The following is a 16,259-nucleotide window of genomic DNA, read 5'->3' as shown; positions in this document are numbered from 1 at the left end:
TGACCGCCAGTCTTATTTACGTTGAGACAAATTTTTAAAGGTTTATTACAAATACTGTTAGAGTCAAAGTTAAAACAATACTTCTGTTAAAAAAGATGAATTTTACATCGAGTACCAGTGCCACCTTGAAATCTACAGCCACTGCAGGGATTTAGCATTTGCTCCTCTGCAGACACCCAGAGCAGCAGCTGTGCCCTTTCCTCCTGCCTTTCCTTCCCTTCCCTTCCCTTCCTGAAGCACCCCGGGAGCCATCCGTGCCCAGGTTCCCCGTTCCCTTCCCCTCGGGAAGCTGCTTGCCCCAGGGGCTTCTGAACCCGCAGCACTCGAACCTGTTTGAGCCTCCGTGCATTTAGGCAACGCTGTTTGCAAGTTTTTAAATGCACCAGTTTATTTTTGAACTTGGATCTTTTACAGCTAGCAATTATCTTACTTCCTGTACTCCAGTCCCTCGCAGACCAGAACAAACTCCCTGTTTTTCCTGTGATCATAGCTGTGACCTGTGATCAGCTTTACTTGAGACTATCAGAGGTGAAAAGGCGCTGATACCGATACACAGGAGCCTCCAGTCTTTATTAATGCATAGTGGGAGCGTTACGTAAAGCCTGCAAGTGAGCAAACTGCACGATGAGCAGCTCTAATGAGGTAAGAATAAATGCAAATAACCTGCACTGAAGATCAGCAAGAGATGTGAGATATTTAACTTCATGTTCCCTCCCCAAGACTAACACGCTGCACTCACAGATCAAGATACCCCCGGAGATAAGGGTATGATGAAATTGAAAATTAAAATAACTGCTTTAACAGTAGTGTTTCACTGCTAGCGGTGACGTTACCGAACACTCCACATTGGCCAGAAACACTATTAGGTTAACCTGGTTTCCTAAGGACATTTCTTTGCAGCTCTAAGAGGCAAAACAGTTCAGGAGCCTCTACGCGAGAAAGCATCTGTGACCTGGCAAACAGTTCCACATTGGTTCTCACGACAAAAGATTTTACAGAAAGTACCAGTTACCTAGCGATTAAAATACAAAATGAGATACTTTGTGCTGCTACGGTCACTGTAAGGAAGACTGGAATCTCAGCTCTAGCAGTTTACAGCAAGACAGCTGCCCTGATACACAACCTGCATTTTTTTTTTTCATGCAGAAAGCAATAGCCACGCACAAGTAACACAAGGAAACTGTTTGCTAATGCCAAGCATCATGTTCTCAAAAATCTAACTTCACTACAATTCAGTGTGCAGTTAAATCAGCATTTGTTCCATCAAGGTGTGCTTTAGAAGTTGCTTTATGAGCTACTGCGCATCTGGATGCAAGAGCAAATCTGGTTTGAGCAAGGGCGAGTGTAAACTGCAGTGACCAACAGGGAAGAAACCTCATTTGACTCGGCATACAAAGATGCTTGACAACTTCTTTCTGTGCTGACGTCTTCTTTAGAGTATCAATCTCCATCAGTAGTTTGATCTGAACCTAGTTCTCCACGTACTTAAAACCATTTGGCTCACAGGGTTTGGGAAATGGCAGAGCAGGATTTAGCAAAGCGCTGACAACGCCACCGATCTGCTGTTTGGTTACTTAGGAACGAAGGGAAGGAGGCGATTAAAATTTGGGGTATAGCTTACAGGATGATGAACCGAGCAAACATCACTGACGCTTGCTGACAAAATGACACTGACTTCAGAGCACGGAAATCAGACCTACGAGCCACGCCACTGATTTGCCTTCCTTAAGCCTTCAAACACTCACGGATGCTCACAAGCAAGCCCTGTTGAATACCAGCCCTTGTCCAAAGTGAAAACTAGCAGAACACTTCCCTTTCCAGTCTCTGAAACAGCTATTAAAAACGCCATTAAACTTGTTTGTAGTCCACAGACCCCAACAAAATTACTATTTTTTTCCATATTGGGGAAGAACAATTGAAGTGAGAACTTCTTTGGCTGCATTTGCCTATTGAGCTAATTGCCAGAGACTAATTCCAGAGCTCTGCTGAGATTAAACCAGGAGTGTACACAAAGGGGCACTATAAAAACTCAGCTTAGAAAAATCTAATAGCATATCTCCATTCCATTCAGAAAGTAAATATTTGCCATGTGCAAGTTCACAGACTTCTTCTCCAGGACTCCTCTATGAAAATGAAACTGGGAAGTGTTCCTCTCCCCAGCTCAATTGCCCTCCCAGACACAAACACACTGGCGTGATGCAAGGAGGGCTCCTTGAACTACACGCTAACAAGTTCCCTCTGGGATTTAAGGTTTCGTAGCCTGGGTTAGCATCTGAGGACAAGGCTCCTGTGCCGGGGTAGATGGGTGGAGTATTTACAGAAAGGGAGAAAAACATCAGAACTTAAATTAAAAACAAACTAATTTTGACATTAATAAATGAGGCTCACATCTGTTTTGAACACTGTTTCTTGGTCTTGGGAAATACAGCTACAGGGGATGCATTTCACAAAACAATGCTCCGCAGCTCCATTCTCCATAAATCCACAAAGGACTCCGTTTAAAAACACACTGACTTCAGCACACCACAACTCTGTAAACCTGCCGATCCTTCAGAAACGTGGCCAGGGGTTATTGTTGTTGATCCTTCTAACCGAGCACACTGGTGAGTCAAGCCCGAGGCACAGCGATCTGTTCCCAGCAGACCCAACCCACCTTCCGAAGCAGCTCTCCCTGCTGTCAGCACCAGCTTGCTGAACTGCACGCAGAACAGATCAATCTGGCTCGCAAAAGCGGCACCAGCAGCTTCAAAAAACAACCCAAAAAGCGGATTCCTAACAGAGAGGAGAGTTGCACACGATGCGTACAGTAAGAGGCGTGCTCACGAGCACAGAAAACGTAAAGTTTTTAACTCAGCACACACACAGGTTCATGCTCCAGCAGTGATGCTCAGCAGCGCCAGGAACTGAAGATCACACGGCACTGGACAAACGTCCAACAGGACAGGGCGGGAGGGAAGGGGCAAGCACTAGACATGAAGTTAATGCTTGAAAAAGCTGGAGAGCAACAGCTTTACACCTTCACTTACGAAACAGGAAACTGATCATCAATTCCAGAGCTTGACTTCCGCATAAAATTCAATTTAAGGATTTAATTACTAGCATAGGCAGCTTATTGCTACCTGCTCTGTCTCCAACCACTGCAAGACAAGCTATGGACCAGGGCAAGTACAGCCACAGCGTGCTGACGCTCAGCACCAGAATCCAAGAACAGAGCATCAAGTGCTAAGCCCCATTTTCTCCTCACATCTACACAATTAAAGCAGTCTAAAAACCTAAAAAGAAGCTTGCCTTAAATACAAGCGATGCTGAATAAGCCCACTTGATGATAAAAGGAAAACTTAATTGTTTACGACAGCCATCAAACTCCAGAGAGAAGCACATTTTAAATTAGAAGACTGCATCTACTCATAAAAACAGGTATTTCAAGGACAGCTTGCTTGTGCTTCCCTAATAAAGTGCAGGTGACATACACAGCTGTAATATTATGACTCAGACAAGAGGCTAGCTCCTCCGAGAGGCTTCCTGGTTTTGGAGTAGGAAAAACACCAGAGGATGGAAGAAAACAAAAAGAAAAGACTCTTCAAAAAAAAACTCATCATCCACCTTCATGAGGCAAAGATATCCGGGAGAGCTGGAGATGTTTCCACCTGCTGGAGCAAGGCGCTGCAACCTGTGTCCAAACAGCTCCAGCGCGATGCTTGCGAGACTCGGAGTCAGCAGCGCTGGCAGATATCCTGAGTCGTGCCACTGCCTCTCTGCTAAAAGGATGGATGAAGATGACACCGACATGGGGACGGGGCAATGCTGCCGAAGCATCAAGGTCGCTTTTGTTAAGAGTTCGTCTTTTGCATTGTATTTCTAGACACACGAAGCTGCTGCCTCTAGATCTGGCAATTGGCGGCAGCGTGCTACAACACAACCTGCACCTCGCTCTTCTGCTGCCCGAAAGCACCCACGCCTTTTCCCTCTGTACCTCTGACTTGCACCAAACCGAAGGAACCTCATCCTCCATCAAAACCAAAGCTGAAATCTAAGCATTGAGGGGAAACGGCAGCGAGGAAGGCTTACTCTGATCCGCACGTAAAGGGGTTTACTGCGCACAAGGAAGCGTTACAACAGATAGAGCACATTTTAATAGCTCCAGTGACATTCTCGGTCCTCAGAAGAGGAGCAGGCAGCTTTTTATTCCCCATCTGGTGGTCATTAACTCTAGCGTACAAACCTCAGCCTACGTCAGTAGTGCTACTCCATCCCTCCATTTTGTAGGCGCTGCTTGTGTTGCAATGAATCACGCTCACACGGATCTCTCCAAAGGGTTCCTGCTTCCAGCTTCCCAAACGGCTCGATTAAAATGGAGAGTGCTCGTCTAACCCGTAGGTGTACCTTCTTAGGCAAGTACCAACTGGTACCTGCCCTTCCCTGCTGTTTTATCTCTTCGGTAATTGATCTTACTCACATGCTTGCTAGGATTCACAAACTGCCAAAAGACGCAATATGCTCTGCTGATGCTTTTCCTATTGCTCAAGGCACAGTTAGCAGACACTCGTGTGTGCTGCCATGTGTGGTGCAAGAGACTAACCTGAGGAGTACGCGGTGCCAGAACCCCACACACGGACCAGGAAACCACTGATCTCACTGCTGTAAATCCAGCAGTTTCACTAATTACAAAACCTGACTTGCAACATTTTAAAACATTTTAATATTTGTCAAATTATTTCGTACAGGAAAAAAAAAAACAACAAAAAAACAGGTTTTAGCTCCTGAGAGGCATCCTGCATCTAAAAATATAAGCTGAAACTGCAGAAAGGTTTGTTGTTTTTTTTCCTAACCATTTCAGTCGTAGACTGGAGAGAATTAAAGATCAAAACCAAAAGTCCAAGTTGGAATTGAACCTGAGTCGTAGCCAGACAGCTTTGTGTCTATTTCTGTGCTGAGAGAAGTCACTCCCACTCTGTTCTCGCTTCTCCACCTTTGCAAAGAGCACGGCCCTCCCCCTCTCCCACCGGGCTGCCTATTTAAACAGCGGGGCCTTAGGACAGGATAACAATGTACGTGGCACAAAGGACCTTAAATCCAGGCACGGGGTCGTAACAGAACATCCCTCCTGGTGCTTCATGCCGCCACCTTCTGAAGTCTCCCTCTGTACTCGACCCTGCATCCTCGTGCAGCCTCGAGCATCCCCAAGCAGCAGGGACTGGCAGGGCAGCACCGCACCAAGCCCCGAGCTGGCAGAGCCACCGCCAGCTCCTGGAGCTGCCGAATTCCCCCGGCACAGGCCAAGCTCACCTCTGACTTGCGTCCACCGCAGCGAAGATCAAGCAAGGCAGCCCTCCTGCCTGGTTAGGAGGTGTCCCGAATACCTCGTTACAGCCTGTCCCCTGCCACCGTTTGTACTTTTCCCCCCATAAAATTGCTCTGCAGACAGCAGAAATAGCAGCCGGTCTCTCACCGTGCTATCCCAGCTCCAGAACTCTCTGCGCTTCGCTTACAAGACAACTGTGGGTTTCTGAACTCTTATTTCTGATACTGAGAAACCCACAACAGGCATTTGTCATATTGCAGAGGAAAGCAAACGTTTCTGTGAGCTTCCACTTTTTCCTCATTCTCTTCCCCAAAAGGTCTTTTTAGGCCACCTCGAGCCATCTCTCCAGAGCAAGAACTGCAAGCTCCGAGGAAGACGAACAGCTGTTTGACAAGCCTGGCCCTTGTTCAAATACTGCAATATAAGCCTTGGGCACTGATACATCGCCATCAATAAGAAGTTCAGCCTAAGTACATCGCCCTGACCCTAAAACAATGATCATCTACGCCGTGCTATGTACAAGGAAAAAAATACTGCGTTGCCATTCAAACCTAAAAGGTGTAGGGAAGAAAGATTGCAAATAAAGGAAGAAAATAGCTCCTGGGTAACACTCTGAGATTTATATTCTCGTGTAAGAAGCTGTGTTAGGCAATAGATCAGAGTAAGTGACAAATGCCAGGAGAATTTAAAAAGCTACCTGTGCTTGGGCATTACTCTGTTCTTACTAATTATTTTCTTGACTTCTTACCACGAAGGCACATCCCTGCTCGATTTAAAAAAAAATCTTGAAAAAGTTGTTAACACTGTTCCATTTAGGCACCGCCACACAAATCTTCCAGCTGCAGCAGGATGACAGACACTTGGATGGGGACGAGACAACTTCCAGCCCCACGCAGTATCTGCTGAGCAGTGCAGCGAGCCCAAGGCTTTGGGAATTACAAAGCACTTGGGAAGCTCATTCCAGAGCTGCTGAACAATGCTCAGGCGTTAACCCAGTGGGTTTCAGACGGACAAGCCGCACGCAGTCTTACCCGTGTTGAACGTGAGTCCTCGTATTTCATTTCTCCCCATCATTTGCTCCCTCACAGTGCAGGATTCTTTACTAGCGAGCTCCCAGATGCTCGCTGCAAAGATTACTGTGATGCTGCAAATGACTGAGGGACTTCAGACTCAGCAGCAACTAAGTAGAAGTCACCAGCATCTTATTTTGTAGGAAATCTTTGAAAAATGGCTTTACGGGAGAAAGGGACATTTTGAGGAATCCGAATTATTGTTGCACTGAGAATGGGAGCAGTCCTCCCCCAAAGAGAGCTGCACCACGTGCCAAAACGTTGTGTCTGTAGCAGACCACGGCAGCTGTAGGGCACAGCTGAGGGGACGCAGCCAGCGTGTCCTCACCACAGCTCCTCTCGAACGGACACAGATGCGACCCAGCCAAAAGCAAGCTGCACAGCCTGATCACAACATTTCAGCAAAGCTATGAGTACAGTCCAAGCTTTCCTGTGGCAGAAATCAATCCCTCGTCAGCCAGGGGAAGATAGAGCCAAGCGCAGGGCCGCCCAGCTCCACGCTGTGCCGTGTGTCCGTCTGTCTGGCACAGGCAGCCCATCCACGCAGGGCACCATTAAAAGGAGCTGATCTCCATCGTTTGGTGGGCACCACACAGCTCAGCGCTCTGCCATGCTCAGAAGCTGCTGTTTTTGTAACGCTCCTTAAAAACCCCTTCTCACTGATGAAGGTATGAGATAAAAATACAGACGCACACCCCCACAGCTCACAACTGCACAAAACATATGGTGAGCTCGTGAACATGAACAAGTGCAGTCATTTCCAAAATATCGATAGAGAAGCCCAGAAGATCTGCTGATCAGCAGCTTCGTGAGAAGCACCTTTTGGCTTTAAGAGCCTGGCAGGATCCTTCTTACAAGGGAGTTTCCCAATGGCCCAACGCTGCCGCTGTTCACCCCACAACCATCCCAGTTTCAGGGGTTGTGGCCTTCAAACCCAAGAGACGATTTAGGTGCTTTAGGTGGAGACACCTTGTTTGTCTTGCTGATGCACTGTCTGCTGAAGCCGAGTGACAAGTACCTGCACCAGCCTTCCCGCCATGCCTCCCGTATTTGAGCCTGCACTGCCCCCATCCCATCCAGACACGTATTTCAGACGTTTTCCAGCCCCTACCTCCAAAGTTTTCCCTGAGAGGAGCAAAGCACGCTCAGTGCTGTCCTGTCCGTCCTCGTGACTGCTTTGGGGTGGAACTGGTGGCTGGACAACTCGGAGCAGTTGTCAGTGCAAGCAAACTGCCTGTGCTGGACTACTCCAGCCACCAGCATCACGTGAAGCTGCTGGGCTGGAGCGAACAGCCAGGAACAAAGGAAACTCCCCCCGAGTGGAGCAACGGTATGAAGTGTAGTTTTCACAAACCTTACCCATCCATTCCTTTTTCCACACTCAGTTGTGTTGTTCTAACAGACAAAAAGGCCCAATAGTGTAGGAAATGTCAGTACAACTGACATTTGCAACAGATCTCACAGACGTATGAGGTGGTTCTTTTTTAAGGTGCAATCCCTTCTCCGCTCACCTTCCCTCACTGCAGAGCTCCGTCTCTGTTATTAGTAGCTAACAGGAACTAATTGCTGAGGTCTCCCACTTCCCCAAGAGCATCAGGAGCACCGGTTGTGCTGGAGGATCTCCCAGAGCATTGCTCATTGCAAGGACTGGAACATTTCACACCTGCATCTCTGCTGATACTGTTAACGCGGGCTGAGGTTTAACAAAATGCTACTTTTACCTCAAAGAAGTTTGAGCACCATTGATGTTAGGCAGGTGCTACAAAGGAACGAGTTTCGGGACTGACTGCGGCTCTGTTCTCTCTGCTTTCAGTCTCAGGTCTGCAGCTCTCACTTGTTCATCAGCTGAGGCCAATTTTAGGAAGCAAATTTCAATTTGAAAAGAAAAATATGCATAATGCTCATGTTCCTAAGGCCAACAGCAACCAACAACTGCTCTTCATACCCCGTGGAGCACAAGAGTAGCCTCACCCCTTCTCTTCACGTCACTTTCCGAGTGTCCCACCTCTGTGACACCAGGAGGTGTTCCTGCAGCTCTCTCCTTACCATTATCAGTTTAAAAAGCTGTCATTGAAAAGATTTGTAATTATAAACTCAATAAACCCACTGGAAACACTTAGTATCTGTGTCAGCAAGGACATTTTGAACAAATACTGCACTAAGACACGTTTCAGCCCTGCAGACCTGGGGAAGAGCAGGAAAGGCTCTGCCCAGGAGCACTTCAGCACCGTAGGAACTCCCGTGTTAAACCAGCCAGAGCGGGAGCTCCCTGGAGCAGGCATTTAGCAAGAGAGGAAGGGCAGCAGCAACCGGGAATACCGTTCAGGAGGATTCATCCCGCTGTGCTGAAGACTTGTTTCTAAGCCGTGATTTTCAGCTGCTCTTTCAGAAGCACAGGTCAGCAACAAACTCACGCGCTGCTGGAATACCAGCAAGTCCCTGCCCTCCTCTTGTTCATTTAAGGGGAGAAAGCATTCTCAAGTCTAATGATGATACATATTTAAACGCTGACGGTGCTAAACAGCTCAGAACTGATAGTCATGCAGGGAGAAGGCATGGCCGGGCTTATTTGTCATCTGACGCTGCCTCGGTTGAAGAAAACAGCCTCAGGAAAGCAAGGTGATACACACCGCCTCCCACTACGAGGATCCTCTCTCAGATTTGGGCATCTACAACTCCTTTAAAAACAGGGGCAGGAGCAGAATACACAGTGCTAACTAGCATTTTGCTCTCATGTTTCAGTGTGAGGTTTTATATAAAACTTGGGGCAGTTTCCATAAAACTAGCAGCTGCAAAGGCAATTCAGTTTAATAAGGCAATAAATATTTCTGAATGACTGCATGTCTTACAAGGATATCAGGAATTTTACTAGCCCAGCCAGCTCAAGCAGACTTGAAAGAGAAACTATCCTATCTTGAACATGCGCAGAAAGAAATCTGCGCTGATTTCTTAAGGTAAATTATCCTTTTCATAAAGAAGTCATTGTATCGTTAAAGCCCATCCCTCCGGTGCAACAACAAAGGAGCAGGTATAATGGCAGGACACCACTGATTTTAGTGGGATCACAGCAATTTACACCACCGGTAAGAATCTGACCCCGAGTCTCTCTAAGAGGGCAGTGACTTGTGCTATTTCAGCAGGTATGACTTTAACAGGAATCCAGTGAAATCATTAACAGAGGAATTTGAGTCAATGAGATGTTAAGTACTTGCTATAATTACATATTATTGCAGTTTCTGCTGACAGCACAACTCAGGAGGTAGGAATTCAATGAACTATCCGACAAATACCTGAAATCACAGTTGTAAAATGAAATTAAATCTGAATTTGTTCGATTATGCTTATGAGCCGTGTGCCTAGTTTACATAAAGCCATGTAAAAAGCCACACTTTTACATAAATATTGGTTCCTTGGTTAAATTTTTTTCATGTTTTACAAAGTAAACAAAGCAGCCCCGATAGGAATATTGCTTAATACTGCAGTAAAAGGAAAAACATCTTAAGAGAATGCGAAAGCAGAAAGCACACAGGCCATTAACCCCCAAAACACATCTTCCAGCACATTTAGGTAATTCTGCTGAGTTTTAACAAAAACAAAAGTTGGCCGCAGATAACAAATGCGTTCAACTCCCCACTCCCATAAGACACCCATTAAGTCCTAACCCAAACACTGAACGTGTCGGCACAATTAACACACCAGACCTCCAGGTCTTCGCAGAGCCCTTCTGATGCTACTGCTGGGAAAATACATGCAAACAACTCAGGCAGCGCATGATAGGCGAGAGCAGCTTACCAGCAGTATTTTTATTTACATTTCACAAGGTCTCCCTGCAGTCTGCCTTTCTGAGACGTGTCAGAAATGATCAGCTTACTGCAGGGTACCCTCACTGCCAGCATCTCGGGGACTCCTGTAGGAAAGCTGCACTGTTATGTCCTACAGTCCTGGCAAAAGATTGCTGGAGATGCTACAAACCAACGCTAAAAACACACACACACACAAAAAAACACATTAAAAACCTTGCAAGGATCAGGGTCTGACACGAAATACTTTTCAGATTTAAAGTTTCAGGTTTAAAACTGCCTCGAGTGTTGCTCTGAGGACCGGCTGTGGGCAGCACTGCTCCCAGCGCTGGCTCAGGCAGGTTCGAGGCTTGTGTTGGAAGGAACGAGTTACATGGAAACGTGCGTCCTAAGGAACGTAGCACAAAAAAGGGAAAGGAAAATTTCCGCGGAGATATCAATCTGCTGCTAAATACCATTAGCTACCTTTTGTATGGTGGATCCCTGGCCAAACGTTTGACATTTAAAAGCGCCGATGACATCACGCTCCCAGGGAACTTAGAAGACGCTTTCGCCCTGATGTGTGCAGGGATAGAGCACAAGAGTTTACCTTCGAGCTTCCTAACTTCAGGAGGTTTGTTTGGTACTGTGGCTCTGCAGCAGCTCTAAGGTACACAGAGCCAGCAGATGTGACCCTGCTCTCCTTCCAAAAATCCTCCTGCCCAGCCAGAAGGCACCAGCGAGGCAGAGGGGAGCAAGAACAAACCAGGGCTCCAGCAGATTGGTTCCCAACCACTGAAAAACCTTCAGGACCTCTGCTGTGTCAGTGTTCAGCCTGTCAGCATTTAAGCCATCCCCACCCTTTGTGTGCCCAGCTCTGTCATTGTAAAGGAAATGTGAATTTAATGCAGAACACAAGGGTGCTGAAATACCCGAACTTGTAAGGCATTTGTTCAGCACCCTGGCTATTTAAACTACACTTCCCTCTTGCTCACTCCCCTTCACGTCTTCACCCTGACATACAGAGGTGCCATACAAGCATTCAGGACAACAGAAAAACCTGCCACTTTCTGATAAGCAGCACAAGCTGGAGCAGAAAGGACCCATCACCACCCCGGTCCCAAAATCACAATTAAAGCGAGCCTCCCACTCAAACAGGCTTGACTTCCACATGACGACTTCTAGACAGACAATCAAATTCACACATGACTCCTGTTAACATGCTCTTAATGGTTGCAAATTCAATCTTATCATCGTTGGTCAAGTCATCTTTCTTCACTTCGGGTAATGCCTTCCCTTCCTACCTAGGAGAGTGCTGGATTTTAAAAAAGTGCTGGATCTTACAGCAGCTCTGCCGGCAGGCTGACAAACAGCCATGGCACTTGCAGCAGTTACTGCAGTTTAGGAGCCTTCGCCTTGAATTTGATCATTTTGCAACCAAAAATAAGTTTTATCTACAGCACTCCACAAGCATAATAGGAGAACTGAAAGTTAAGATAAATTCCTTTCAGTCTCAAGGTTGTCCTCAGGGGCAAGAAGCTGTTATATTCAACCTTAGCAATAAAGCTCTTACAGCTAAACTAAACAGAATCCAAGCAGGTTTTACATCTGAAGTGATCTCAAATTCACCAAGTGAGGAAAAAAATTTCAGAATCTCTTCTGTACTCCAGGGTACATGGTTATGACTCAACATTCACAGCTGTGGAGAAGGGGTCATTTCCAATGACCAAGCTGTTCTTGGAAATGACAGGTTTAGACTGCTGCTTCCCTTCTTGCATGCTGAAGACTGTAGGATGTTACTTGCAAAAAAGACCTACTGTTTCAGCACAATATTGTTCGCGGGATGGTTTGCAAACAGCCACCGCTAGGGCTGCACATGGAAAATTCTTTGCAGTGTGTACCGCCACTAAAAATACAGTTAAGGTGAAAAAAATTACCCGCTATGGCCAAATTAAACAGGAGGGGGAATCTGGATATCGAGATGGAATGCAATTACCCAAGCTGGAATTTGCCCAGGACACTCTTGCTTAGAGTAGCCAGAGGGATCTGGCGATTCGATGTCAAGAAATAGCCAAGAACACGTATTTACAAGTGGCATCCTCTCTCATACCTAATAGTATCCTGCTATCAATGAAACCGGTCCGTAACAAGATCCAAGTTCTTTGCTACAGCCAGCAGGCTCCTCTCTGTGACCTGCAATCAGCTGGCAGATCCACCTCCACCCACCCAGCTTCGGCTGCAACAACTTGCGTGATGGCGGGGAAGGCAGCATGTCCCCTGACCTAAATACGAAAGACATTTGTAACAACAGGAAGCTTTCAAGTGCTTAAGTTGCCCTATGACTGATACACTAATCAGAAGTCACCCAAAGCACTTTTTGTTAATGAAAACGTTCACTGCTGTAATTCAACAGTTTGGATTAGCCCTCAGAAAAACTTCCCTTTCCCCAAACGTGAAGATGTGAAGGCAGCCTAAAAGGAGACTTGGCCTCTGCTGTTCCGAGCTGTCTGACAATAACCGAAGCACAAACCAATTCTTAAAAGAAAACGTACTTGAGATTCCCACCACCCACTTCCCCCCTTTGCCACTAAATAGGATGAAAACTAGAATAAGAGCCAGAGCCTCGCCGCTATGCCTAAGCCAGAGCTGCTTTTCTCAGGCCATGCGTGACAATTCCCAACACAGAAGTGCAAAGAACTCCTGGGTGGAGGAAACAAGCCGCAGCACAAGCGGAGGTGACAGGTTTTCAGGAAGATCAGTCCTGGTCACAAGGTCAGGGAGGACAGCGACCATTCGGCATTATTCTCCTGACAGGACTAACAGGGTTACACGCACCTTTCACCACTGAAGAGGATTTCGGATTTTTGGGACCTCTGAGCGGCCACAATGTTTCGTGACGGCCATAAAAATAATTTCAATAAGAGGAAAAGGGTGCTGATACCTACGCTGGTACAAATATTGCTGCGTGTGTTCGATTTACCAGGAATTCAGTTTTTACATCAAGGTACCTTACTTTAAATTTGCGTCCTGAATTCTTCCAACACATGGTAGAAATCAAAACGGGGGGAGTTTTAAGCACTGAATGCCTAAAACCCTGTAAGAATAACACGGCCCGTGGTCATAATAGAGGAGAGAAAATCCTCAAAGAGCTTCACTGGAAGCTGAAGGGGAAGGGTCGAACGTGCATCATCTCCCCTATGTAAATCAGCAAGTAACTGAAGCTTTCCAGGGAGTACTTTTCCCTAAATAGAAATGATCGTGAGGCAAATATTTCCCAGCATAAAAAGACTACAAGTATTCAAATACATGCTTGTATTTAAGTTGCTTCAAGAGTTCCTACTGCACTTCTTGGGAAATCCACTTGGCCTTTTTCTTCCTGCTAAAATTTACTCCTAGAGATTTGCTATATTTCCCATCAGAATGGGAATAAAGTTCAAAAACTACTGCACGCTCCAACTGCACACAGACAATCACATTCCGATGAATGGACAGAAGGAAAGGTGCAGACAAACGTAGATTTGTAAATATTTACACACATTAGCCTACAAAGCAACCGGGGCACATGGGCACTGCCCGGAAAAGCATGCTAAATATTGTTATAAGAGAGCACTGAGTAAAGCAAAGCCATCTTCATCATTTTTTTGTCCTCTACCGTTCAGGGGAGAGCTCAGAGTTCCTCAAACATCCCAAAGAGCATGACAACAACACAGGCACATAAAGGTAGGTCGGGCCCTGCCAGCTCCCCCCTCCTTGCTCAAACCCTTTGGTTTGGCACTAAATGGCACGGGGAGGGGGTTGCAATCGCTCAGCATCCTGGAAAAATTAATGAACAGCCAGAAAAGGCAGGAGCCATGAGGTTTAGTGGGCAATTTGTAGGAATATGTACGAATATAAATAACAGGCCGATATATGTATATATAAAAATAAATAAATAAAATCACATGACTCCTACAGTGTTTCTAAATGAAATGAACAGTTACAGCGTGCAAACTTTGGGAAGCGATGCTGTCTACCTTTCTGGAATCGTCTGCACTGCTTGTGTTGCCTTTTTTTTTTTTTATTATTTTTTTTTTCCCCCAATCCCACCGCGGGTTTTTATTTTAATTAAAAAGCCCCACCCAGCAAGGTAAAGTCCCATCAGTTGGCAGGGCAGGAGAGGAGCAGGGGGTGTTCGTAAAATGGATGCAGCAGATCCTGCTGAGGAGCAACATGTTGCAATCACCTTTCATTTTAGGGGAAGGGAGGGAGGGATTCCCTGAAAGGAACAGGGCCGGAGGGGGGGGGTTGGGGGGGGGGGAAGGGAAGGAGCGATAAAAACGGCTCGGGGATTTATTTAACCCCCAAAATAAATAAAACCCCCTCGGCTTTCCCGAGCAGGGGCTGGGGCCGGCTCCCCGGCAGGAGGGCGGCTGAGGAGGAGGCGGAGGAAGAGGAGGAGGAGGAGAAGGAGCCGAAAGCCACACAGCAAAGCGAGGAGGAAAAAAAAGAAAATGGCGCAGAGACTAAGTCCCGACCGTCGACAAGGCGACTTTCCAGCGAGGAATCGGGGCCTAAAAACGGCTCCGAGGGGGTTGAGAGGAGCCCTGGGGGGCCGGCGGTGCCCCCGCTAGGGGCTGGGGGGGCGGTGGGGAGCCGGGGGGGCCGGGAAGGGGGCTCCGGGGGCGGCTGGATGGGAACAATGGGGCCGGGGAGCGCGGAGCCGGGACTTAGTCTCTGGGACGCCATGTCTGTGTGTGGCTGCGTGTGGCTGTGGCCGGGCCGGGCCGCCTCGCTCACTCACCGTTGGCTCGGAAATCCGCCTCGATCTGCGGGGAGAGGAGACAACGGAGAGCCCGTGAAAACAGCCGTCCCGGCAGGGGGGCAGCCCCCCTACCCCCCCGTGTACCCCCCCCTTTAATTCCTCCCCCCCCCCCCGCCTTTTAATTCACCCCCCAAACCAAACCACCACCTTCATCCCCGATTCCTCCCTCCTCCCCTTTCTGATTTTTTAAGGGAATTCAATGACCCCGCGAGCAGCGCCGTGCCCGAGGTGTCCTTCACGGCGGGGACCACCCCCCCCAAAAAAAAATAAAATAAATAAAAAATAAAAAACCACCCCGGGATGGGGATGATGGGGGGGATAGGGGGTAATAGGGGGGATGTGGGGGTCTCCCCGCCGCCCCCTGCCCCTCTCCCCGCCGCCCCCCAGCCCCCAGCCCGCTGCTCAGCGGGGACCCGTCCCCAGGGGGGGCTCAACGAGGGGTCTGGGGGGGCCAGGCCGGCTTGACAGGGCTCACCCCAGCCCCATGGGTCACCCCCCGGGGGGGCAGGCAGGGGGCAGCACCGGGCCGCGAACCCCAGCGCTGAAAGGGGGGCAGCGGGGGGGGGGGGGGGGGTCTGCAGGGACCCCCCCCCAAAAGGGCGGCGAGGGGTTGGGGACCCCCCGGGGCACGGGGGGCGGTGCGGGGGCGCTCACCTGGGAATCGTTGTGCAGCTGGTCCCCGCTCATGCCGGAGGGTGCGGGAGGGTCGGAGCGGAGCAGGAGCGGAGGGAGGAAGGGAGCGGAGCCGAGCCGAGCCGAGCCGAGCCGAGCCGCCGGGGACGCGCGGAGCGGGGACGCGCCGAGAGCGCAGCCCCTGGCTGCCCAGCCGTTGTGTAACAGACGCTAAGTCCGACTTTCGGCGCACTGCGCAGCCGCGGAGCCTTTTACCCAAGGGGCGGGGCCGAGGCAGCGTTAGACAGAACGCCGGGGCGGGCGCCAGGAAACGGCGGCTCTCATTTGCATACGAGCCCCGCCTCCCGCCGGGTGTATTTACATACAGGCCACGCCCCCCCCCGCCGCCGTCTTTACGCTCCCTCCGAACGCCGCCGACTCGCCCGCCCCCTCCCGCAGGGATTTTTACATATCAGGCCCCGCCCCCTTCCTCCCTCTCCTCCAATCGCGCCGCGCGAGCTGCCCTTCATTTGCATGCTTCGCCACGCCCCTCCCCGCCGCCGGACGAACCCGCGGCATTGTGTAAGAGCCCCTTCCCCCGCTGCGCATGCGCCCCGCCCCACCCCTGCAGGGCTCTCTTTGCATGCCGGGCCCCGCCCCCCGGCGCTGGCCCCGCCCCGCGCGGGCAGGGGAAC

General features: G+C 48.9%; 1 protein-coding gene across 1 annotated transcript in view; it reads right to left on the bottom strand.

The window, feature by feature from the left end:
• The window catches only part of TOP1 (DNA topoisomerase I), a 67,395-nt gene extending 51,595 nt beyond the window's left edge, over nt 1-15,800 (bottom strand). The window contains exons 1-2 of the mRNA XM_084296462.1: nt 15,607-15,800; nt 14,932-14,956 (exon numbers count right to left, since the gene is read on the bottom strand). Of these exons, the coding sequence (XP_084152588.1) occupies nt 14,932-14,956; nt 15,607-15,639 (58 nt within the window). The 5' untranslated portion in view covers nt 15,640-15,800. The remainder of the gene's footprint in view (nt 1-14,931; nt 14,957-15,606) is intronic.
• Nucleotides 15,801-16,259: the final 459 nt, after the last annotated feature.

Source organism: Netta rufina (assembly GCF_964035555.1).
Source record: "Netta rufina genome assembly, chromosome: 16".
In the NCBI taxonomy this organism is placed as follows: domain Eukaryota; kingdom Metazoa; phylum Chordata; class Aves; order Anseriformes; family Anatidae; genus Netta; species Netta rufina.
This window is presented reverse-complemented; position numbering and strand designations above follow the sequence as displayed.